Source organism: Phyllostomus hastatus, unplaced genomic scaffold (genome assembly GCF_019186645.2).
Source record: "Phyllostomus hastatus isolate PE091 unplaced genomic scaffold, TTU_PhHast_1.1 phas_scaffold_78, whole genome shotgun sequence".
Taxonomy (NCBI): Eukaryota; Metazoa; Chordata; class Mammalia; order Chiroptera; family Phyllostomidae; genus Phyllostomus; species Phyllostomus hastatus.
This window is the reverse complement of record NW_025334041.1, coordinates 103,462,894-103,488,481: the sequence shown is the minus strand read 5'-3', so window position 1 is coordinate 103,488,481 and position 25,588 is coordinate 103,462,894. Positions and strand designations below refer to the sequence as shown.

The following is a 25,588-nucleotide window of genomic DNA, read 5'->3' as shown; positions in this document are numbered from 1 at the left end:
AATAATTCCTGTTGTGCTTATTCAATAGGACTTTTATAGGGATCAGTTGAGGTGATTTGAACAAAAATGCTGTGAACCTTATAAAGTATAAAATAAGTGTGATTTTGTAGTATTGCATTATTTTAATTATTAATGTTGGTATTAATACTCCAGTTTCCTAATATATCACATGAAGTTAACAGTTCCTGACCAACTTACCATATAGGTAAGTGAAGAAAATTAAGTTAGATGGAGTACATAGAAGCACTCTGTCAGGTGTGTCATGGCGTGTTTTTTAAGGCAAAACTTAATTATCATTCAACACTTGGATATATTTGCACATTGTTTTATTTCTGGGCTAAATGGCTTAGAGGGACAAGTGTGTAATTGGAACCATTGGTACCCCTGGGAACTGGAGGGCAGCGGCCATTCCTTGGATGGGAGTTGTGGAAACTGGACGAGATTTCTGTCCTATAAATCTGGGCTTGCATTTCACAGCAGCCAAACTTGCTCAGCAGAATGAAGAAATCCCTGCGGAAGTTCTTGGTGAAGATGGCATAGAGGAAGGGGTTTGCGCAGGAGTTGATGGGGTAGAACATGACCAGGAGGATCTTTGACTTGGACACACTGATAAGGGGCACCTTGAGGGAGGCAGAGATGGCAAAGAAGGAGATGGGGGCCATACAGAGGAAGTCCGTGAAGATGAGCACAGCCATGCGCTTGGCGATTTTGGTATCACTAGAGGAAGACACGATGTTGGGATTCCTCACTGTGAGGAAGATGTGAGTGTAGCAGGCACAGATAACCACAAAGGCCAGGACATTAAGCACAAGGAGGGACATGACATACAGCTGTGACAAGGGGCTGTCAATATCCATGGGAAGGCAGATGCTCACCTTCATGTAGCTGCTAATACCAAAGATGGGCAAGAGGGCAACTGCAAAAGCGAAGATCCAGCCTACCAGCATGACACTGCCAGCATGGCGGAGCTGCACCCTGCATTCTAGCTGCATGGCATGGGTGATGGTGTGCCACCTTTCCAGAGTGATGGCTGTTAGAGTATAGACTGAGAGCTCACTGGCAAAGACAGTGAAAAAGCCAGCAGCATCACAGCCTGCCCCTGTCTGCCAGTCAATGGCATAGTTGTGGTACTGGCTTTTGGTGTGGATATCAACAGATGCTATGAGCAGCAGATAGATTCCAGTGCAGAGATCAGCAAAGGCCAGGTTGCACATAAGGAACCGAGGGACTGTGAGTTTGTATTGGCTGGTAATCAGAATCACCAGCACTGTGATGTTCCCAGTGATGGCTAGAGTGCTAATAAACCATATCAAGATTCTGAGAATATCATGCCCCATGATATCTTCACATGGATTGAAGGCATCTGGCTTAGGGGAACAAGTCACGTCAACCACTTCATTGCATAAGCCATAGTCAAATTCGTCGTACATCATGTCAAATCCTTTGGCGTAACTAGATTCATCGCCGTCTGCCAAAGAGACTCTCTGACCCCTAGCCTGAGTTGTATCATCAACTTCTCGCCTTATAATAGATTTGTTGCAAATTGGATGAAGCTCAGAGCTAGGGAAATACAAAAAGGAATAGAATCAACATCCTGGATCCAGAATGGCAAATATATCACTTTCTTTGCACAGGGCAGAAATGATGGGGTTTCTTCCTAAGATTTTCACCTCCCCCTTCTACCAGTTTGTCTGCCCTTGAGGCTAAGATCAAGGGTTAATGCTGCTTACTGTAAATGAACAGAACAACTTGTGTATTTATTTCCTAGCGTTGGATGGCCCACTGGGGAAACCATCTGGCCACAACCTGAATGTGGGGAGGAAGGCGCCTGGGACTAGCTAAGCCTTCACTGTTAAGTGCAAATAATTTACAGACCTGATATCAACTCCACCCTTTCCCTCCCCCATCTCCATTCAAATATCTCTTAATATGCTTGGATAGGATCTATCCCCAGTCCTGTACCCAGTTCCTAAGTCGCTGGAAAATCTGGACAGTTTTCTGATTCAAATGAGAACTTACTTGCTTCTTTTATTTACATAAATTGGAAATTAGTCTGTAGTTAGTTCCCAGCCAGCTCCTGCCTCTGGCTTTTGGTACCTAGGCTACTGGGAGATCTGCTAATTTGCTTGAAATGTTACTGAGGGTCCTATTTATTATTTCACTCTCCAGGGGCCACAATAGTCTTCAGGCATACATTTGTCTGCAGAGTAAACCTGGCTGTCTCATGTTAAATAGTACCCTAGTGAGTGCCCAAAAGAGCAAATGAAGGTTGCAAGGGGGCCTAATTTATTCTGAGATTGTAAGTCATCTCCTGGGGAGCTGGCTCTTCTTGGGCTCACTTTTCTGTCTTAGTTTTCCTTTTAGACTCAAATGTACAGGAGGCCTTGTCAACAGAATAAGGGCACTTTCAGAAGGGATTTGAACAGCCAGATCATAAATATTCTACCCACACAGGTGAGTAGTGCATGTAGAGACAGAGAGGGTAATAGTTCTGTTTTGAAGCAAAGGCTTCAAAGGAATTGGGATGTTTTACTCTGTGTCTCTTTTGGGATGGAAAAAATCTCTCTCTCTCTCTTTCCCTCTTTCACACATGCAACCTCCCGTCCCCCCTCCCCTGACCCCCAAGTCCCACCCTCCCTGGGAGACAAGCTCACAGCAATGTAGTAACTACTTTTCTTGCAAACTTAACACAATCTCATATGTGAGTATGAAGTGAGTGTTAAAACTCCTCAAAGATCCCCTCGTAAGAAGGAGAGAGTGGCTGAAGGAGTGAAGGAGGTAAAGACAACATTTGATACTCAAGGATAAGAGCTGGCCAAGTGGCTGAACCTGCATGGACTGAACTTTTCCCATTCACCTTTACGAGAAGTGGTTGTTAGGGAGAACTCTTTCCTCCCTTCTCTCCCTCTGAGAAATGAACTGAATTGCTGGGAAGTCGTATTCTCTTGGGCCAAAGGACTCTTTTTGTTTGGTTGTAGAATGTTCCATCTTTTGTTTTAGAGAGGGACAGGGCTTCTCACATCTGCCATGGGTGCACTAAAGGGGGCTGAAGACTTAACATACATGTAATTGAAAATTCAAAGAAAATCTTTTGTGTTAGAGATCTTACAAGAAAGGTGAGGCAAGCTCAGAGATGGGTGTAGGGGGGACAAGAGAATATTCTATTCTTTGGTGCTTATTCTAATTCTGACTCCTAATCCCTGTCACTGGAGCAGTGACTGCTCAATCTAGGGCCAGGAAGTAAGTAGCCTGGTGCCTGCAGACCGCGATTCCATTCATTGGAACAAATCTGGCTTAACCACCTGCAGATGGCCTTCACTCCCCAGGGCTTATGTTGGTTTCCGTGAAGATTCTTACTGTTGATACCACTACCAATATATTTTAAATATTGATGCTTTGCTTTTCTGAAAGAGAAGTGACCCAACAACATGGGTGTGGAAAAGGTAAGTAATATATGTCTCTGAGAAAAGAACAGAAACAAAGGTGGAAACAAGGGAAGTAAAATCTTGCCCCTGCAGTACCTTTGCAAATACTAAGGATCGTAAAGAGCTAGGAATTCAGTTGAGGGTCAGTTAAGAAAGTGGTTGTCTTGGACCCTGATGAACCAGTGAGCAGAGACTCGGGAAGTGCAGAGTGGAGCGGCCCAGAGCCTGAGCTTTGGAGGCCAATAGACTAGAGAGTTTGGATCTGAGTTTGGTTGATGTTGGTCAGATAATTTACTGTCTCTGAGCTTCAGTTTTTGTCTCTGTGAGAAAGGAATAAAAATAACACTATTAGCTTTGTGAGAATTAAATGAGATAAAGATGCAAATTCTTGCAGTGCCTGGCCTCGAGCACTCAGCAAATGTCAGCCATGAGGAGGCAGATGACGGTGGTTACTTATTAAGCTCATGTTGGGGCCTAGGCCCTGTGAGGGCACTTAGATGCATATGTCATGGATGTCAGTTTAAAATCTAGCAGTGAAGAAAAGGTCTAGATACAAGAAAATTAAGTAATACAATGAACAAAATAACAATGCAAGCTGACAATTCTTGCATTGGCAAGAGCTAGGACAAGGAAATGACTGGTTCCCTGACAGTTGAGGAGTGTGGGTAACAAGGTCTTTTGCTGAGAGGCCAGGAGGGCCACTGGCCAAAAGTTCACAGTCACAGGGGCCTAACATTTACACTTTGGGCACTTACAAATGAGGGTTGGAAAAATGATTTCATCACATAGCTTTGAACTTGAATCTAAACCACACCGAGTATGGTATACAAGGAAATGACACCTTTTAAAAAATTCCATGATTATCTTCTGAATAGTATAATTATTTTGTTTTGTGTTTGTATGTGTACATTTGTTCAATTAATGAGTAAACACCCATGGCAATTTCAGTTCATTTTGGCATGTCTTCTTAGGAGAGGCACGGGCCTCTCCTTTGCTGCACCTGATGGGCCCTTATGGTAAGCTACTGTTGAGACCTAGAGTGGGTGAGAGCTGAGTGGTCTGGAGGGATCGGGAAGGCTTCGAGTCAGGGGGCAATGTAAGCAGACCTGGAGATTTGTGGCTGGGAAGGCCCTGAGGATACATCCACACTGTAGGGCATGGCCAGGTCACAAGAGTGGGAGCAACACAGTAAGATAACATACATTCTCGTGGTGTGTTGCCAGCACACCACGCACAGCTCTTAACGGTGATCTCAGTCTCCTTTGAGATTTTCCTGAGGGGTGTTCGGTTCCAGGGTTTTGGCAGTGAACTGGTATATTTCTTGGCCTGGCTGGAGTAACTCTTGTGTGGCATATAAAAGTGGCAAGCCCTCTGCCTCATTCCAAGTCCTTAAGAATTTTAGTCCTTAGGAGGAAATTCTCCAGCCCTTGAGCTAATTGGTGAGGAGTGTTTAATTCTGGCTAGTTTCCTAGTGACACAGGCAAATTCTGAAAAGTAGCCCCTTTTCTGAATATCTATCAAATGGGTCTGAGGGTGAATTCCTCGTTACTTTAAAGTCATTTTCGGATGTTTTGTTTGTTGTTTTGTTTTATTTGATATTGAGCAGGGCATATGTCTACATGAGCAGGTCAATGTATGTTAAAGGCTGAATAGTAGAGGAGTTTGTGTTAAACAGTGAAAAGATATCACCAGGAAGCTCTACCAGTGCTGGAATATTGTACTAGAGTGGTGGCAAGGCATCACGTGACTGAGTGCAGTGCATGGCGTGGATTGTATCCATTCAGAGGCAGGTGAGAGCTTTGAGAGCTCCTGATACCCAATAATTCTATCTCTACTTGGTCTTTTCAATGTCTGGAGTATGTGCAGTCTCAAGTATACCCTCTTTACTTGCTCCAGATCCTGTCTATGATTATCTCAAATTTTAACCAGTTATCTACTGGGGTGTGGCTCTGTTTGGATTACCTTCTTTAATCTGACCAACCTGGAAAGCCAAAGTGAACAGATGTCCTAAACTTTGTCTACCCTGTGATGTGCTAAAATCTGAGGAGAGGTGACAGAGGCTTAGGGTGGCTGGGATGTATTGTGGATGAGTGCAGCAGTCTCTGGAATGGCGTTTGTGCTTCTTCCCTCCAAAGTTGGCTTGAGTGGTCTCTGGGACACTTATGGAGTACAGAGTTTGCTACTTGAAGGATAAATCCATATTGGTACAGAGGAAAAAGGGAGCAAATATTAATTTAACATCAGCTATGAGTTAAGCACTATGCTTGGTGTTTTCCATGTTGTCTCATTTAATGTTTGGTAGGTAGTCTACCATGTGAGCAGCCTTCTTCTGTGAGCCCATTTTCAAAAATGTTGGAAATGCTCTACAATACTGAAGCTTTGATCTAGAATGTGCCTGAGGGCTTTCATCAGGATGATCTCTCTGCCAGTAGATTCTCTTAATGCCACAGACATGTACAAGTTGTGAACTACTTTCTGCATTGGAGAAATCCAAAGCAGGATCCAAGAGATGGACACGAGAGACTCACATTTGACGTTTCCAGTTAGCAAAGGCACAGCAGTGGCTGGGGTATGTGAGGCTGGCCTCCACGAGTGCAGCAAACTTTTCCAGACTGGGAAGCTTTTTTAAGTTGTAAGCCGACCTGGCCCGCAGCTTCCTAAGATTTTCTAAGCCACAGCTAGGCAGGGAATGGATACTGGTTCTTGAAATGTCTCTGTAAGGAGAAAAAGTAAACATAACCTGATTACCGTGGGCCTAAAATTTTCTGCTCCATTAGCAGGCAAAATAGCAGGCACAGTAGCGATCCTCTTACATGGGCGAGGAGGGAGACTCCAATTCATCCAACACACCTTGGTCAGATCAATATTTGGCTAAGAGGACATTTGATTCAGTAGGAGTGCTGTGTTAAGTGGTAGGAGCACTGAGATGACAGGCGACTTTGAATCCTGGATATACTCAGTCTGGCTGATCTGGGGCTTAAAAGTAGTCCTCTCCCCTTCTACAGTCTACAGGATAGACACCCACTAATTTGCCTAGGAGTGCAACCAGGGACTGAGACCATTTCCTCTCCAATATCAAACCAGCTGTAAAAATATTTCTGATGAACCGGGGTGGAATCTGTGGCTAAATTTCAGAAAAGGGTGAGAGGAGAACACTACAAGGGAAAGAGGAGTCTGCTGGCTTGTAGAGGCACCCTTAGCACAGAGTCAAAATGGCAATATGGAGTATGAGCGTGGCATCTGCAGCCGGACTTGCCTGCATGTGTACCCTGCCCCCACCTCTTAGATTTGTGACCTTACTGAAATTACATCACTTTTCCACGTCGCAATTTCCTAAGCTATAAAATAGGGATGATAATAATCAGAGGATTGTTGTGAGACTTAAATGAGTTAGAATACATACTGAACTTTCTGCCAAAAGAGAGCACATGACTGGCAGATATTATCCATAAACTTCTCTGTCTCTCTGTCTGTCTGTCTGTCTCTCTTTCTCTCTCACACACACACACATGAATATACATACACACACTCAAACGTTCATAGTGGTTCTTGCTTTGTAGGAGAGTGTCTGCCTGGGTATATCAGCAGATGACTACATGGGAGCCAGCACAAATGGGTAATTTAACCTGGTCCCTGTCCTGGGGGGGCTCTGAAGTCCTATCCTTGCTGGCACCCACAACAGTGACACGGGTGCTTATCTGGCAGCACTGTTGGCAGCTGCAACCCTCAAAACAGCCAAGACCAGCTGGTGGGAGCAAGAGGATTTAAATGGCACCAGCTTAAACCTTTTGGGAATAGCAGGTTGGCTTTGAATGAGCACTTGTAATAGGGGTAGTAGCAAGCAATGACCAGGGTGGGTTCATTTTAGCACCCTGGGAGATACTTGGGGAAGGAGAATCTTCTAATGTCTACATTTCCTATAAGTCAAAGCAGTGGGCACCAAGAGCAATGAAACTTGGGGGTATGAGTACATATTTGCTGCCCCATGTATTCTCATAGACTGTGTCATTCATTCTCTTGCTAAAAAATTTATAACGCTTCCTATGGTCCAGTGAAACCCACCCCTAACTGCTGTTTTATTTGGCACTTCCCTTTCCCAATCAAACTTCTTATACTGAGTTGTCCATACTTGATGCTATTATTTCCTGATCTCACAATCTAACCCAGTTTCTGCTCAACCCCTAGAGAAACAAACTCACTAAAGTCATATCTTAGCTCTAATCTTCTTGATTTCTCAACGATATTTTACATGTAAAACACACCTTCTTTCTGAGACACTCTTGGCATTGCATTCTCTTTAATTTCTTCTGAAATATTCTTTGACTTCTGATTTTTTTCTTCTTTATCTTTTAAATATTGGAGTTTCTCCAAATTTGGGCCCCCTTCTGACTGTATATGTTCTTCCAAGGTGATTTTACCCACCTTGGGTTCAGAGATCAGGTATATGCTGATGACTTCTAGATGTGTATCCCCACTCAGATCCTCCTTCTGAACCCCGGGCCCAGATAATCAGTTGCCCATCAGATCCCACCATTTTGATGACTTGCAAGTATTGAAGCTGAATTTATCATCTTCCTTATTAATGTATTTCTGCTTTTGTTTTTTCTATCTCAGAAAATGACCCCTACATTTCCCCCTGTTGTTCCAGATAGAAACCTGGGGGTCATCCTTGACTTCTTCCTCACTTAGAATCAGTTTTCTGTCCTCACAAGCCTAACTTTTACATCTGTTTTAAATTGGTTCACTCTTCTACCACAGCTTTGGTGTAGTTCACAATAATCTCTGCCTAGACTAAGACAATGATCTCATAACTGTTATTCTCATGACCATTGTATCAGTCAGGGTTCTCTAGAAGCAGAACCAATAGGATATATAGAGGAGATTTATATAAGAGGAGATTTATATAAGAGGAGATTTATCATGGGAATTGGCTCACATGATTATGGAGGCTGAGAAGTCCTGTGATATGCCATCTGAAAGCTGGGAAACCAGGAAAGCTGGTGCTGTAATCCCATCTGAGTTCAAAGGCCTAAGAAACAGGGACGCCACTGGCCTAAGTCCCAGAGTCTGAAGGTTCACGTACCAGGACCTCTGATGTCTGAGGCCAGGAGAAGACAGATGTCCCAGTTCAAGAAGAAAGCAAGCAAATTTGCTTTTCCTCTGCCTTTTTGTCCAATTTTATTTCCTCAAATGATTGGATGTTGTCCACCCACATTCAGGAGGGTGAATCTTCTTTACTCAGTCTATTGTTTATCAGAAGCTAATCTCTTTTGGAAAAACACAGAAACACCCAGAAATAGTGTTTCCTAGCTATGCTGGCATCCCACAGCTCAGCAAAGTTGACACATAAAATTAACCATCACAACCATCTCTCTCTCTCCAGTGCAATTTTTACACTGCAGATTGGGTGATATTTTAAAAATGCCAATCACTTTATGACTTCCTGCTTAAAACTCTTCAACAATTCCCCATTGTCCTTCCAATGAAGTACAAAGTGCTGGATGTGATATAGCAGTCATTTGCTTGTTTTCTCTCACATCCGTTCTGAGCACTTATCTGTGCTGTCCCATACTGCAGAAGGAATGGTCTCTTCAGGTTCCATTTCCCAGGTACCACCTTGTCTGTCAGTTTTCAAGTGGTACTGGTGAGAAACTGGAGGGTGGAAGGGAGAAAAAAGTTGGAGTACTTCTCATCCCTCCTCTGCCTCAGGCAACAACTCTTCTATGACTCCAGCTGTCACTGGATAGATGTGCTGAGGATCCAATTTCTACTAGTTGCCCCAGTAGTTATGTGACTTCATCCTCACTTACCTCTCAAGTCTTGGCGTTCATATTGGTTATCTACTATAGCTAATCTCTGGACTGCCAATTCCTTACTTGATGTTTAGGCAAATTTACATTTTTCAGAGCGAATGATTACCTTTTTGTAGTATCTCTATATATTTCACTTAGTCCCCTCCTTGTTAGATGCCAAGCCGATCAAATTTGCCAATAGTATTGTTGAAATACTTCTGTATGCTTCCTGATTTTTTTTTTTTTGCTGTCTTGCTCTGTCACTACTGAGAGAAGTACATTAGAATCTCAAACTATAATTTTGGATTTGTATATTACTACTTTTAGTTTCATCAATTTTTGTTTTATATGTTTTTGATGATAATTTTTTAGGTATAAATTTAGGACAAATTTAGAATTTTTATACCTTGCTGGTGGCTTTCTTTATATCTGGTAATTTTGTCTTCTAACTCTTTGGAATTTATTTTCTGATGGCCCCCTGATTTATACCTCGATGTTGCTTTTCCCTCTTGAACTCAACATTTATGTTCAACTGCCTTCTTACATCTACTTGGATGTGCAATAGGCAAGTCAAACTTCGAATAGTAGAAATTGAGCTCCTGATTTGCCATGAAAACCTGCTCTACCTACAGACTTTCCAGTTGTTTGTGCAAAAAATTTGAAGTCACCCTTGACTCCTCTTTTTCTCTCTTACCCTATGTTAATCCTCAGCAAAATGTCTTGGCTTAACCTTCCACACATCTCTGGAATTTACCTGCTCCTCACCATGTTCATTGCTAACACCATGGGTATTCAGTTCTGGTGTTTCAGGGTTCCTCTCCTAGTTTTCTTCTCTGTATTATAATTCTTCAGAGCTGGGGCCCCTGGAGATGAGAGTCTGATCCATGAGCTTTTGTCCCTGTGATGAGTCTTCACTCTCTGCTGTGGATAGACCCAGCTTTCCTGGCCTGCTCTCCACTTATACTTGCTTCTCAACTCTCTTCTCTGCCCTAGAAGATCTCTTTCTGTCTTCAGACAATTGCTCCTCTGATCAGTTCCACAATTTACACTCACTCTGGTCTCTGTGACCAACTTCTTGTTTCGTCTGGCATTTGGGTTCCTCTCTTCTCCCCTCATAGATGGAAGGGTGCAACCCTTGCCTATTTTACCTACAACAGTTCAAGCCTTCCTCTAAGAAATGTGATGAAAGTATAAATAATGTTCTTTAGGAACAATTTAAACCAGGGCAATCATTACCCGCCATGAACATTTTCATACGTTGTAAAGCAGGCAATTCAAAGCAGAAGACTATTTTTCTTAGTTATGCCTTCTTCCCTTAAATTTATAACATAAAATATCACATTAATTGAAGATTTCCAAAAATAAACACATTTTTATATTCCCTGCAGGGTCATATTTTTTCACTCTTCATGTAGAGAGTTTGTTTGCCCTTCCCTTGAGTTCAGGCTGAACTGCGATGTCTTTGAAATATAATCAAGTATGATGAAGTGTTTCTATATCAGTTCCAGACCTTGCCTTTAAGGGCCCTGACAGCTTCTGTAGTGGTCTTATAGAGCCCTAAATTGCCATGGAAGAATGTTGAATACCCTGATACAGACATGCTAGGAAAAGGCTAAGCCATGTGTAGAGGTCCTAGGGGATGAGATACTGTGTGTGTGTGTAGAGAGAGAGCAATATACCAAGGACCACAGATATATGAGATATGTGAGTGAAGGGGATAACTAGGATGAAGATCTCCCAGACCAACCCAGCTGACATCACATGGATCAGAGACAAGCTAGCCAAATTCTGAAACACAAAATTGTAAGCAAAATATAATGATTTAAGCTACTAAGTTTTAGGGTAGTTTTCATGCAGCAGTAGAGAACCAAAACAGACTCCCATTGAAGTCTCTGTGATTTCATCATCTCTATCATTGTTAACAGTTGTAGAAGTGTTTTTCCTTGAGAGCCACAAAGAGCACAATAGCATTATGTTTGGATGCTTCCTGCTTCTCTCACCACTTACCATATTTTGCTTTATAAACTAGCTCTTTGCATTTGCATTTTATCTTTACTTGATTGCAGAGGGCCACTTGCATTCTGAACAGTGCTTTTCATGTTGTAAGCACCCCCAAGATTATTGTTTTGTTTGAAGATAGACTGGGGAGTGACACTGGAGAACTGGGGAAGGTAATAGATAGAACACCCCAGCTACCTGTGATGTCTTCTGACCTCTAGCAATTACAAAGACTTTTGTACCTTGCATTATCTTTCCCATTTTTATGTTATTTGACTCTTCATGTATATTTGTTTTGCCTCCTCAGACAGGTTTCAGATGCTGTAAGAGCAGGGATTATTATGATATTTTTGTGTTCTACATTGTATCTGGTACATGGGTGGGCTCATGATATGTGCTCATTAAATAGTTATCTGATTAGCAGAGATCCTCAGCATCATAATAAAAATAAGCGGCTGGAGCAAGTCTTGCTGATCAGCAATTCTGAAGGGAGACAGTACACAAGGTAGAGTGAGAGAGGAAATCTGAATTTAAAGGGAGTTCAGCAAAATGGTGTTTCTGCAGCAGGAAGTTCTATGTGACAGAGTACCAAAGGCACAAAGAAAGGAGCAAATCTGTGCAAAGTTTACAAGGATGGAGATGTGTATCAGAATAAGGAGGCTAATGTGTTGGGTGGATTGACCTCAATGCAATCCAATGCCTCAGTGTTCAATTGGGAAGCCTGCTTAAAAAGCTTTGGTGCCTTTCTGTCTGCTCAGTGTTCTGGAGTCAGTTTGCATTTTTTTCTAAGATTTTATTTATTTTTGTTTTTAGAGAGAGGGGAAGGTAGGGAGAAAGAGAGGAGAGAAAACATCCATGTGAGGTTGTCTCTCATGCATCCCCAACTGGGGACCTGGCGGGCAACCCAGGCATGTGCCCTGACTGGAAATTGAACCAGCGATCCTTTGGTTTGCAGGCCAGCATTCAATCCACTTAGCCACACCAGCCAGGGCTTAATTTGCATTTCTGATTTCTCCTCTTCACAGCTACAGAATATGTGAACTGCTCCCATGCACACTAGGTGGCTTTGCTGCTGTGTGACTAAGGCATCTTGTCAGTGTCCTGCCACCTAGATTTTCTCCTGCTAGGTGTTGAAAGGAGAGAGTGGTTGGTAGAGAGAGATGCAGAGCCACTTAGAGTGTGGTTAAGCAAAAGTCTTTAGTAAAAGTGGTTCCCGGGTGGTAGGGAAACAAAAGTGTTTGTAGAAGTGTTTACTTAAAGCTTACTGGATACTTGCTGGAGTTAGCAAACATGGAACTTTTCAAGACTTCCAAATTTTAGACTGGCAGAAAAATGTCTCTCTGGTGTTTCAATGGATTAAATAATATTCATAGAAATTTATGTCAGTAGTGACAAAGAAAAGTGGATACTGTTCCATGTGGTTTGAGACTTAACTAATATTCTCATTTTTGTTTTCTGTTCCCCTAAAACACAAACACACACACGTGCACACATGCACACACCACAAACACCACACATACCACACACACACAGTCTACTCCCTGGCTATGACCCTGCCATGTGGCCTGGAAATCTAATATTAGATTTTAATTCCTCTGAAAAACACATTTCACTTTTATGATGCAAACGTCCCTGGGGGAGTACCAATATAAGACATTATCAGTTTTTCACTTCTTCATGGAAGTAGCTTATGATGACTAGAGGCTAAAGGTAGGCTTGGAGAGAGGCCCAGAGCACAACACATGGCAGTGAATGGTTTTCAGAAGAATTACACTGGGCAGCCATACTCTGAGGACTAAGGGAACCACAGGATGGGATTTGAGCCTTGAAAGCCAGGCAGCAGACTTTAGAATTTATATGTTGAAAGCTGTGTTTTTATAAGATTAATCTTGGGAACCTTAAGCCTGGCACACAGTAGGTGCTCATAAATACTTGTTAAATGACTTGAAAGGAGAAAGGATTGATGGTAGGGAGGTGGGTGAAAGTTGTTATAGAAATTTTGGCCTAAACTAAGAGCTCTCTTCCTTACACACCGTCACTTTATCTGATAAAAGTCACTGTATTACATGATAAAGATTTATTGGGCACCTGCTCTCTTACTATAACTTCCTGTGACATTTTCTGCAGAGCTTATTGTTCTGGGCAGTAACATTTATCCCCCTGTAGGAATGACATACTGTAGGGCAGGTACTATTTGTTTTTAAACCTGTCTATCCCATTTACGTAGCGAAGTATCAGACACATAGCAGGTACTCCATCAACATCTACTAAATGTATTAACATGTTAGACCTAATATGCTCAATGAATAGTAAAGAATATTTGCTTTATTATTCATGCTCCTAGGGCTGGTGGGCTGGGCACGGGGCAGGGGAATTCGTGGGCTGCTGTTTTAAGTCCTCATCTTTCAGGCCGGTTTAACGACTGCGGTCTTTCTAAGATGTCACTTTGGTTAACATTTCAGCGCATGCTACGTTCTGCCCGTGACTGATTTTGAGAATTTAAATCCTGAAATGCACCAGTGGGAGACTTCATGGATGATGGCTGGTGCTGAAGAGATTCAGTGATCACGACTGTTTCAACATTGCTGGGATTCTTGATTTTGAGGTACGAAGAGCAGAGGGAGGCAGCAGTCAGTCAGTAAGAAGACGCTGAGTCAGGAGAGGCAGGAGTTAAAGTGCGCGCTGTGCCCCATTTAATAAAGTGTGTTATAGCCAGTGCCACAAATTTGATTTGAACAATTTCTATTTTTCCCGGCAAAGATGTTATTATAGGTCAATCATTTCCATAAGTGCCAGCACATTTCTGGTGTATACTACACTGACAGATGGTTAGGAGACCTCTCTTTCATGATCCCAGGTGGAATAAAAAGGCAATTTACTGTCTATAGGACTATGGGTACACTGGTAATGGAAGAGAATCATTCTTATACAAATAACTCAGTGTTTGAATCTGAACTATCAAATGAATCTGAGCTATAGCCAAATCAATTTGATAAACTATCAGAATATGATTGTACTGGCTCCAGCTTGCACAGGCAATGCATTAAATTTTTCCCACAGGAAACTCTTTCCTGAAAAATAGCAATTGCTTGATTGCTTAAAAAAAAACAACTTGAGTGAGCTCAGAATATCAGGTGAAAACTCAGATGGCCACTGCCATTCAAGGTCAAGACTCATGAGGGGGAAATCAGGATTCTAGGCTGCTCCTCTGGAACTTGATGGAGCTTGTCTGTGTGCTTCGGGCTTTATCTGAATCTATTTCTCTCTGCAATGGAACGTCTCGCCCTCACACCCTTAGGTGTTCAGAGGCTCCCTGTTCTTCCTTCAGCTAAAGCTTTTGCCTTCAGGAAAGGAGTTATCTTTGTTTTGGGTGCCCTCCCCTTAACTCTCTTAGGATTTTTTGTACGTATCTATTGTTGGGGATGAAGATTCATATTTAGCTCATGGAGGAGACGTTCTAGAGAAAAAGGTGAGGCTTTTCGATTCCCAGCATTGGTGCTAAGGCAGTGATTCGCAGTGTGCTTTCTGGACCAGCAAATCAGCTTTACCTTGGAAGTTATTAGATACGCAGTTTTGCAAGCCCATTCCTAACTTGCTGAATCAAAAACTCTGGGTATGGGGGCCAGCTATCCTGGCTTTTACTAGCATGCCAGGGGAGTTTGATGTATGATCAAATCTAGAACCACTGCTTGAGAGCAGTTGAGAACCACTCTTGCTGCTGAGGTGGCTCATAGCGGAGGCCTATTCTGGGAATTGTTCTTGTTTGGCTCACCCAAGATTTGACTCCTACCCAAGGATAGCCTGCACCCAATGACTGTTGATGAAGAGCTGTGGCCCCTCGACTTAATTCAGTACAACTTTGAAGGGCCCTCTTAACTCCAGAGCTCCCCACAGGATCAGCTGAGGCTTCTGTTGCAAATGTGTTGCTGTCAACTTCCCTCTTGGCCTGATTCTTCTTGCATCAAGCATTTCCCAGTAAACCTCCTGCATACAAATGCCAATATTGCTGTCTCATTTGTGGGGAGGGAATCTGATCCAAGGGACAGGCACAGCACTAGCCTGAGCAGCATCTCCTGTGGGCTGAGCAGTCTGTGCACACTCTTTCACCCACAGCACCTGGAGTGGGCTGGTCTTCTGCGCATGCCTTAACAAATAGCTCCCAGGCCAGGGTTTAGCTTGGGCTGGCACATGAGGTTGTAGAAGTAGATGATGGGATAGGCCATAGAATCCCAGGTCGATAAGCAGAGAGGCTGGAAAGACATCTGTGAACTAATCTAAAGCCCCAGAAAGGGTGGCCTGGTGATCAATCTTCTTCCCTCTAAAAGCAGGAGAAGGAGACTAGCAATTCCTATAGGTTGAGTTTTTGGCCAGGATCTTGCACATATATCCCCATGCACTGAGATGAAAAGATGTAGAATGCATTACTACTGTCTATCCTTTAAGTCATGGCAAGTGCTTCATAATTCCTTTGGATTTTCTGTAAATTTTATTTACTCTGTTCTTGCCAGGTATGTTCCTGTGGGAAAAGGGGTGAAAAATGGGCCTGTGACTAGAGGATGTCGCAGAGCTGCTTCTGAGGGTGACATCCCTCTTCTTGATGGCATTCTTGGTAGGGCGGCTGGTGGGTTCAGATCTGTGTTCTCCATTAGACCCCCTGATGGGACACGTTGCCTACAGTGTGCGTCAGCCTGGGACCTGCTTGTGTGACCACAGGGACTTTCTTCTCTGCTGTGTGTACATATCATTCACTGGTGCCCTTAGGCTGGGAGTCTGGTGTTTATAACTATTTCCTCTTCTATTTTAGTTCGCAGCCAATTGCAGGAGCTCTAGTGAATAACTTTTATGTGTTTGATTAGACATGTTTATGTACTTTAGGCAACATGAGGTGGTGGGAATGCATGGTACGTGAGGGAGGAGACCTAGTTTCTGGTCCAGGCTGTGGCTTACGATGGCAGCATGTTCTTGAGCAGGTCACTTCCCATTTCTGGCTCTGGTTTCCTCAGCAGGATAATGAACTAGTTGGGGATTCTGTCCAGTCTGAATGTTCTCAGTGGCCGTCGGTGGTTAGGGTGCTATGACTTCACAGTGTACCTGAACAGTGTACCTGTTCAGGTGCAGAACAGGTATGTTCTGCAATAACAAATAGAGGTACTTGCTTAGGAACATTCAACCCTCCTGGGACTTTTAGCTAAGTGAAATTGACAAACTGCTGTTGTGATGGTCAAAGACATCCAAAGTACTTTCTCTAGGTTCATTTGTCTTCCAAGTACTTTAAGAATAGAAAACATTAACTAAGCTTTACAAGTTCTAAGTAGTTTGTATATTTGGACACATGGACTATGCTGGCTTTCTTCATTTGTGATGCCCCTGTCTTACTTGGTATTAACAACATGCATCATGGCCTGACACATTAAGTTATATATTTAGTTTTTGTCTGACTCCACATTATAAGAATATAAGCTTTCTGTGGGGAAAAACTTTCTTTTGTTTCTTGCTATATACAGTAGGTGGCACAGGGCTAGTTCATAAAATCTATCTGTTCAGTGAGGGAATATATAAATGTATACATACATGCACATAATATTGTTAAGCTTTCAATAATATTAGGAAATAGGTGTTACTGTTTTTGCCACTTTTTGAGGTGAGGAAACCAAGGCCTCGAGAGATGTAGGACTGGTGCTACACTGAGGGAGTCGGCTCTGGCACCTCTGCTTTAATCATGCTCGCACTTCCTCCTCTTATATTTCTTTAAATTTCTTTTCTTCAAAGATGCAAAGTCTCATGTGTGGGTCACAACATGTCCTTTATCATCAATATAACCATTTCAGGAGTTCCTGCTCCATCCTACAGGGTCTAGTGTTATTTATAAACCCACTAAGTCCGACATAGAAAAGAACCTTGAAGATAACATACATAGGTTCCAGCCAGAAGAAGAATGTAAGCTTTTTGGTGATAATAAAAGTGATGTCGACAGATGATAGGTAGGCAGATAGGTATACATGGTCCCTTATTCTGACTGCCAAATACGAGGTGCGGAGTAGTGGCTGCCTTGTGCTCAAACTGACCTTAGGCGGGCTGCGTAAGGATCATCTGGAAAATCTTTAGATTTGTCCATGTGTTTGTCTGGGTTTTTTGCTCACTGTTTCTTCTGGCATCTGACTCCTCCTTTCTGGGTTCTTTTCTGCTTCCTGAAGTACTTGTCAGTAGATGTAGTAGGTCTTTCTTAGAGCCCCAGAAAACATTTTTAAAAATCTCTTGCAGATTTTGGTCCCTGCAGTCGCGAAGGTCACAGAAGAAAGAACTTGCTATTGACTGGGGAAGAGGTGGGAATTGGAATGGCCCCTGTGGAAGGGCAGGGGCTGAAGGAAAGAGAACAGGGACAAGTCACGCTGGGAGGGAGAGATGGAGATGAGGAAGCAACAATAGAAAGAAAGGTGCTGAGGCAGGCCTATGAGGCACTGAATGTGTCCGAGGAGATCGGGAATTGAGGCAAAGCAGATTCAGCGATTAATGTGTGTATGTCTCTCACTCGGTTGAGGGAAACTTCTGCACATTGAGGGTAAGGAAGGAGATTGTGCTTTTCTTTCCAGGGAAGAGATGTCTGGCAGAGTGCATAAGAGTTTATACTGACTCAGACCAGTTGGGTGTTAAATTCCTGCTCTAAAATTTACATGACCTTGGGTAAATTAGTTAATCTTTCCAGGGAAGCTAGTTTTTCCTCCTCTAAAGTGGGAGTAATAGCTCCCTATAGAGGTTACTGTAAGGATTAAATTAGAAAATGCATCTCAAGTTTTGTAACACTGTCTGGGACTTGGTAAGTACTTATTAAATGTTATTCCCTGGATGGTGTGGCTCAGTGGGCTGAGTGCCAGCTTGTACACCAAAAAGTTGCTGGTTTGATTGGGTTGCAGGCCAGGTCCCCCAGTTGGGAGTGTACGAGAGGCAATCCATCAATACATCACACATCAATATTTCTCTTCCTCTTTTTCTCTCTCCCTGCCCCCTCTCTAAAAAATAAACAAATAAAAGTAAAAATTTAAATGTTATTGTTATTTTATTGAAAATTAGAACGTGGATGACTTCTTAATTGTACCTGTACATCCTTGCAGATGACACAGATAAAAATTGACCTTGATTGCAAGCCCTGTCTTGAAACTTCTGTGAATTGGAGAAAGTTAACTTCTAACTTATACACACCAATCTTTTGTAGGTGGTAATGGGGCAAGCTACTCACAGAGTGACTGGTCCAGAGGCTCCTTGGAAAACATCATTAGGCAATTCTTTCAAATTGTTGTTATCACTTAGATTCCTGGGGCCGGAGTTGAGGAAAGAAGAAGAAAAACACAAAGTCACATAAACATCACTGTTGTAAGAGCCATTTCCCTCCAAATGGCCTGGAAGAATAGTCAGGGCTACTTACAGCTCATCTAGTTGGGTTCCATTGAATGCACAGTTGTGTATTTCTTCAATCCCATTCTTACTCAGCCATCTGAAATAAAAGGCCCATTAAAAAACCAATAATGTCAGATGCAAACAATACAGGGTTTCATAATTGGAAGCACTGGGGCAAGGTTAGACAGCACAGGTTAGGCCATAAATAAAATGCCACCCTTAAGGCCTGGGGACAGGGTGGATGGGAGACTGATTTATCACTGTATAGCCTTTTGAAATGTTTGAAGTTTGCATTATGTGCATGTATTATTACCTATTCAGAGAAATAAACGAAATTTAATTTTGAAAAGACACACTTAGGCATAGCAGCCTGAATCCTGTGAGGTCTTTGCACACATCATTCATGTGCAGAGACAATGCCATAGAGGGAATAGATGCAGATCTTTCTCCTCCTGAAGGACAGAAATCATACAATTATTGAACAACCGTTTATCAGACAGTGAACATTTTATATCACCTTTCTATAAGGCCTTAAGCCTCTCACCCATGCTCACCCACAGCAGCAGACCTAGCTGTCATCAAAAAGTGATCTAATTAAGCTGTCACACAATCTGAACATCTCCTGTGACCCATAGGGACCTGGTTATTGGAGGTTTGTGGAGGTGGCTCTGGGTTAAGGCAGAAAGGAAGAGAAATCAATTACAGAGACTGTGGGCTGTGGCAGGGTGAGGTGGGGTGAGTGGGCATGGGAGGAGGCTCTGGGGGCAGAGGTGGCCGGATGACGTGGAACAGTCATCCTGATTGTGCAGAGAAGGTCAGTGAGCAGGTTTGCCTGGACAGGGCAGCCCAAGGACACCGTGGGCCAACAGCTCTGCATTGCTGTGCTCTTTGATGGATCTGAAAACAAAAACAAAAATCCAAGGTCGGGAGAGCTTAGCCCAGCGAGCCTCTGACAACCTGCTCTAGAGTTGCTGCCAGGTTCTTTTCCCTGTTGGGCTTAGTGGGTTTACAAATAACACTGTTTAAAAGTGGACTCAGAGAAGCTCCCGTGCACTCAGGACTCTATTTCCTAGACTGCAATGGGCAGCTAGAAAATGCTGAACATCACAGGGGAACAACTGTTGATTTTTTTCCTTCCCCTTGGAAAACAGTTTAGCAAAACAAAACAAACAAAACAAAAAAACTCATACAGGAGCAAGGTAAGCCTTTTAAAACATAAGCCACCAATTGGTGGCTCCTGATGGCCAAGGAGTGGCTGTGCACCTCTTTCCCACGTCCTGCCTGCCCATACCTACCCAGGAGAAAGCCCGTCCCAGGCACATCCAGCCTCCTGACTTCTTTGTTATCTTATCCCCGTGGAGTAAGAGTTGCTGGAGCAGCTGCCCCTAACCTGTGGGATCCCTGGGGGTTTGGGATCAAACACAGGGGTCAGCAAACTTTTTCTGTCAAGGCCATTTAGTAAGCTTAGTAAACTACAGGTGTTGTAAGCCAAGGGGCAAAATGGAGGATAATACAGAGATACATTATAGGTACTAATAAAACAATTTCCTTCAAATTTTTGACCAAATGTAAAATATTATAGTAATAATCGAGTACTTTTTTTACAGGGGGTAATATAGGTCTGCTATTGAAAAGAATGATTTTTTTTTCTTTTCACAGGATGGCATTTGGCTTAATTTAGGTTAGATGATAGTGTTTTCTGTCATCAAATATTCACTTGTAGGAAGCAGCCCTAGCTCCTGGGCCATGCTGGTTTCCCCTTAATCTTACACAGGGGAGTGTAAACCCATATGGGCCCCATCTATTTTTCTGTAGAATAGATATTATTTTTTGAACATGTATATCCTGCAAATAGATGTCACTATGATTATATAACATACAGACTAATTTAAAATAATTATTACACTCAAAGTAGCCCTTTGTCTTTATGGATCTTCTCAGTCAACAGATACCATCCTATGGGGTGATGATGGTAGTGGTAGCATTATTGACAACAGTGAATCATCACACGAAAAAGCAAGTTATGCCCAGAGCTCCTGCCCTGGGGTGTATGTGTGGCTGTCGGGCTTCAAAACTACTGACACAGAGAGGCCAACACTTATTCACTGCAAGCTTAGTCTCTTAAGAGAGGTAGTGCTGGATTTAAAACATGGCGATGATGACCTGGCAGGGCGTCAGCTAAACACTAGCCGAATCATGGTCTTCCTTACTCTTTTGTGTCAGAGTGTCCACTCAGTAGAGGGTTGGAGGATCCAGAATCAGAGCCTGCCCTCAGCCTGAAGAGTGAAGGTGCTGGCCATGAGAGCTCAAGGAGGGGCAGGCAAGTGAGATGGAAGCCAACTGAGGAAGGAAGAAAAAGCACCCGAAGTGAGCCTGTCTTTCTCCAGGGTGTGTTGGGAGCGGGCACATGTGTAACCTCATTTTATTTTTGTTCTGAACAATACCACTGTGCTGGCTGGCTGCAACTAGGTGCTTTCCCCTTCGGGTTCTCTGAGTGTAGGGGCAGGTCAAGGTGGGGAAGGGCTCAGGGTCCTCTTCATGGTAGGCTCTTACTGCTTATTTCCCCCCAAAACACTCGCCCAGTGTCTCACCGCCCTTCATTGTTGGGCACATATACACATGAACAGGGCCTCAGGATTTTGGAAAAATGGCAATGCACTGGGAACTTTTCAGTCATCAGAGCCATTTGCCATATTTTTTTCCCCCTGAGTGCACTTGGATGTCCCTAGTGGGAGAAAGTGCTCCTCCACCTGTCATAGTACCCAAACTACAAACAATTAGAGCCTTAAGCTGTGTTGAGTGTGGATCTTCTGATTCCATTTTGTGTGGGTTAAGAACCATTTGAGGTAAGAAAAATAGATTTTGTTCTCACAAATGGGAATTTATCCTTTAAGAGACCTGTCTGAAAAGTGTTGGCTCTTAAGAAAGAAGACTGTGTTCTGAATTCTGGGGAACCTCAAGTGTCCACGAACAGGAGTTAGTCAAGAGCAGTTACGATCTGCATGTTTCTTTTGTGGGTTTTGGTTTGCAAGGCTCTGTCATAAATTATTATTTCTTTAGGTTCTTTGCCTCTATTTGGGGAGAGGCAAGACTAAGAAGGTTAGGATGCCTTGCCTTCTGTCTTATGTTCTGGACAAAAAGGATGTATGTTAATGTACAAGGCTGTGAGAACGACATCAGTATGCTCCAAACATGCAGGTACAACTGATTAGAAGACGATCACTAACTTTCTTCATGATATAGCCTGGGAATCATTTTACTGTTGTGTTTGTGGACCCACTGGGCAGGTACTCACTAGTTTCCAAAAACTCCTTTTATCTTTTTTTTGTAAACCTTCATGGCCTTGGTGATTCTGTTTCCTCTGCCTGCCCTTTGCCAGGCTGTGGCTAAACCCCACTCATCTTTTAAAGCCCAGCTAAACGTGACCTCCCTTTGCAACCTTCTTTTCCTCATTTTAACTCTTCCTTCCACCTCCACTTCACAGGCAGGTCAGAAGAAATGATTCTTTTTTTACCTTTAGAATAATTGCTTTTATTTTGCATATTTTTTATTCTGTGCTTATTTTAGTTAGTTTATTTTGCTTTCCTATTCTCTCATACTTCCCACACCCCCATCAGCTCATTCCAACACACATGCACACAAATTTCAATTATCATGAGCATATTAAGTGAAAGGATTAAGTATTATTTACCTATAATTTTTGTTCTAATATTATGTACTCTGAATACATGCCTTGGATTTTATTTTTTCCTTCACACATCCAATTCCCCTGCTAGTCTCTTTCAAAGCTTTTACTTTGTTTTCTGTAATTAATTTACATCAAATACTGTGCTTAGCTTTTTTCTTCAGTATGTCCTCATCTCTACTATTTCTTTTTCCCTCCCTCCCCCTCCCTATCTCTCTTCCTCTGCCCTCTCCTCCCTCCCTCTCCCTCTCTCTTTCCCCAGCTAGTTCTCTGAATCATATTGTTGTTTTGAAAAGGATGAAAATTCTTTCCAGACTGAAACTTACCTTTTGTATACTTTGGCATACTAAACACACACACACACACACACACACACACACACTCTTAAAAAATACAACAGTTTGTGAAATAGAAAGATAAAATGCTTTCCTGACAGATGAAATTGCAGTTACTGGTTCCCTAAAAGTCATTCTGGTCACATAACTTCCAAGGATCCCACAAGCACTTGGGTAGCACCTAATGCCCTATTTCTTGGCCATCTTGGGAAGTGGGTAAACTGCTACACAGGCTACTGGCACAGGAGATTAAAAGGTAGTTCACTAATGACACAATGTGCATTTAAAACTTTCTCAAAAGTCAGAGGGAGTAACTCAAGCTCATTAAAAACTGTGATTGCTCTAAGAAAATGGGAAGTCATCTTATGCTCAGCATGGGGCTGAACAGGAGCTGCTTTGCATAGTTTTGAGGGAATATCTATATCTTCCTGGATTCCGGCTCCTTCCTGTCTTTTTCTTTGGGCAACAAAAGCCTTGCCAGGCAATAACTAGCTTTATTGATGCATGAGTTATTCTGTCCTTCGGAACAGATGTTGCATCACAGGAGACCATCATTCAAAGAGCAACTTTAAATACTTGAATCACACCACAGCTTCATAAATTATTAACACGATTCCATGTTGTGATTCTGAAATGTAAAGATGGGAAATGAGAGAAAAACACAGAACCAGGGAGAAATTTAAATGGTGAAATGCCAAAGTTACCCAGACAAAAAAGAAGTACCCCATTATGAGAAAGATGATTAAATGAATAACCAAATGTTACTTCACTGGATTTTTTTTCTCTACTTACAGAATTATGCCTTCCAAACTCAGTCCCACAAAAGAATTTCTTTCAACTGTGTGGATGTTTATATTGTCTTGAATGTCTCTAGAAAAAAGTACAGGCAGATTAGGTGTTTATGTCAGCTCTACTCACGTAACCTTCCCACATTGAGTTTACTTGTCATGATGTGATCTTTAGCTGAGATAATGTTTGAGTAGTTATTGTTCTGAAGGATGATGAGTTCAAAGCTTGGGAAATGACATGTAATTTATCTGTAGTATATTAGTTATTAACAATGGAATTATACACATACAGTATCTTCTCTCTGAAAGTTTTCTTTGTTAATTTTATTGCGTTAAGGTTCTAACACTTTTTATCCTTGTCTCCGGTGTCTGCTCAAATACGGCAAAGACACTTGATCTGACCTTTCATCTCCTTGCCAAATTTCACCATTCACCCTAATTGGGCCTTCATCTTCTTCCCATCTCAATCCCCTTTTTAGAGCTTGCTTCCTTCCTGCTGTTCTCCTTGGGTCACAGACAAATTTTGTTGTTGATTTTTCTGTCCTGAACAAAAGGCTGGAGAGTCTCGTTTTTCTGTCTGCATCCCTGTTCATCCCATTAAGATTCCCCTGTTGGGTCTGATCTAACATATACATAAATGTAGACATAGCAAATTGTTTGGAATAATTTGAGACATTTTGAGAAATTTTTTATCTTCCTGTTTCCCTCCTAATCTCTCTTTTTCCTTCCTTCCTTCCTTCCTTAGCTCCTTCTGCCCCTGTCCTACCATTTCCTTTCAGGTCTGTCCAGATTCTTACAATTTAACTTGAAAATAAGCTTGCCATTATACATTGCCTTTCTCCTCCTCTTTCAAAATACAGATGCCTTGAGAAAAGCCAGCTACATTATGTCACTAAGATAGTGTGAATTTGTTTGTTAGGTGGTTTCCTTATTGCTCTGGCAGCATGGACATTCTGGGGGAGGACATCATGGAAGAGGAGAGGATGACGGAAGACAGGGAGGTTGCTGGGGGAAAGGTACATAAGGCACTGAATAGCGAAGAAAGGAGAGACTGCTTGATTTGCTACGAGCTGGCTCTGCTGATACCTGTCTAATTGAGGAGCCTGCTGATTTCCTCCAAACTGAGATTAGTTGGCCTTTAGGTAAAACCAAGGACACTTGCTGTTTGCCTTCCTATCTCTGCTCATCCAGAACAACATATTTGGAAGATGTGGACTACACAATGCATATTATAGGCCCAGAGGCTGTTGGGCAAGACAGCTGCTGAGTCAAATGCTGGTAATTGCTCAAGGAAAAACTTACAGTAGAACTTTTTGAAGAGATTGAATCTTGTGAAAAGTTGGCAAGTGCTTAATACCTGTGTTGGATATTAACCTAGAGAGAGATAAAATGAGAGTGAGTTAAAACTAAAGCTGGATATTTTAACAATTGCTAAAGTATAAGTAAGCTTTCCATATTTAAAATACCAATTTTGAGCTATCTTGAGAAAAACCTGCCAGAATATCCTATAGTATACCTGAATCATGCTCACGTTTTCTATTTCAAGGCTTTAACTAGGGTCTAGTAAACTGTTGGCTCCTTAGGGAAAAGAAACATGCACTTTAGGCACAATGGGGCTAGTATGCCATGATGCACACTTTTAGTCATCTATTTTAAAATTAAGAAGTTAATAAGATCCAAAAGCCATTTTCAACTTGATAGCAAACTTTTCCTGAAACATTCTTTGTTTCTGCCCTCCTCATACTCTTTGGAGGAGGTTAGAAACCTTCCCCATTGCAAAGGATTCTGTTGAGTTTAGAGCATGAGATCCATGCCCTTTCATACCAGAGTATGTGTGCAGCCCTCTCCCGGGAAAAGGTTGGAGTTTGATTAGAGTGGAGTCCACTGCTGCCATCACCCTTACGAGACAGTTCGTAAATTTCTACAGCTGAACTTTCCAGAGCTACACTGGATCCTTTCCAAGGCCTTCTTGTCTTGGTTTGGGTCCCCCAGAAGCCTGAGATGGAGGTTGACCCATAGGTAGTGTATTTTGGATAATGTGAGTTCAGAGAGTTTGGGATGGGAGAATAAAACAGGGAGGGAGGAAAGATGATTAATACAAAGATGAGTTACTGAGTTGGCCACCACTCTTGGAGACTGATCCTCAAAGCCAAGGACTTGATTTAGAAGATTT

General features: G+C 42.4%; 1 protein-coding gene across 1 annotated transcript in view; it reads right to left on the bottom strand.

The window, feature by feature from the left end:
• Nucleotides 1-326: 326 nt before the first annotated feature.
• FSHR (follicle stimulating hormone receptor) overlaps nt 327-25,588 on the bottom strand; it is a 159,386-nt gene continuing 134,124 nt past the window's right edge. The window contains exons 5-10 of the mRNA XM_045827297.1: nt 24,718-24,789; nt 23,420-23,497; nt 18,636-18,704; nt 18,450-18,524; nt 5,954-6,139; nt 327-1,560 (exon numbers count right to left, since the gene is read on the bottom strand). Coding sequence (XP_045683253.1) covers nt 327-1,560; nt 5,954-6,139; nt 18,450-18,524; nt 18,636-18,704; nt 23,420-23,497; nt 24,718-24,789 — 1,714 coding nt within the window. The remainder of the gene's footprint in view (nt 1,561-5,953; nt 6,140-18,449; nt 18,525-18,635; nt 18,705-23,419; nt 23,498-24,717; nt 24,790-25,588) is intronic.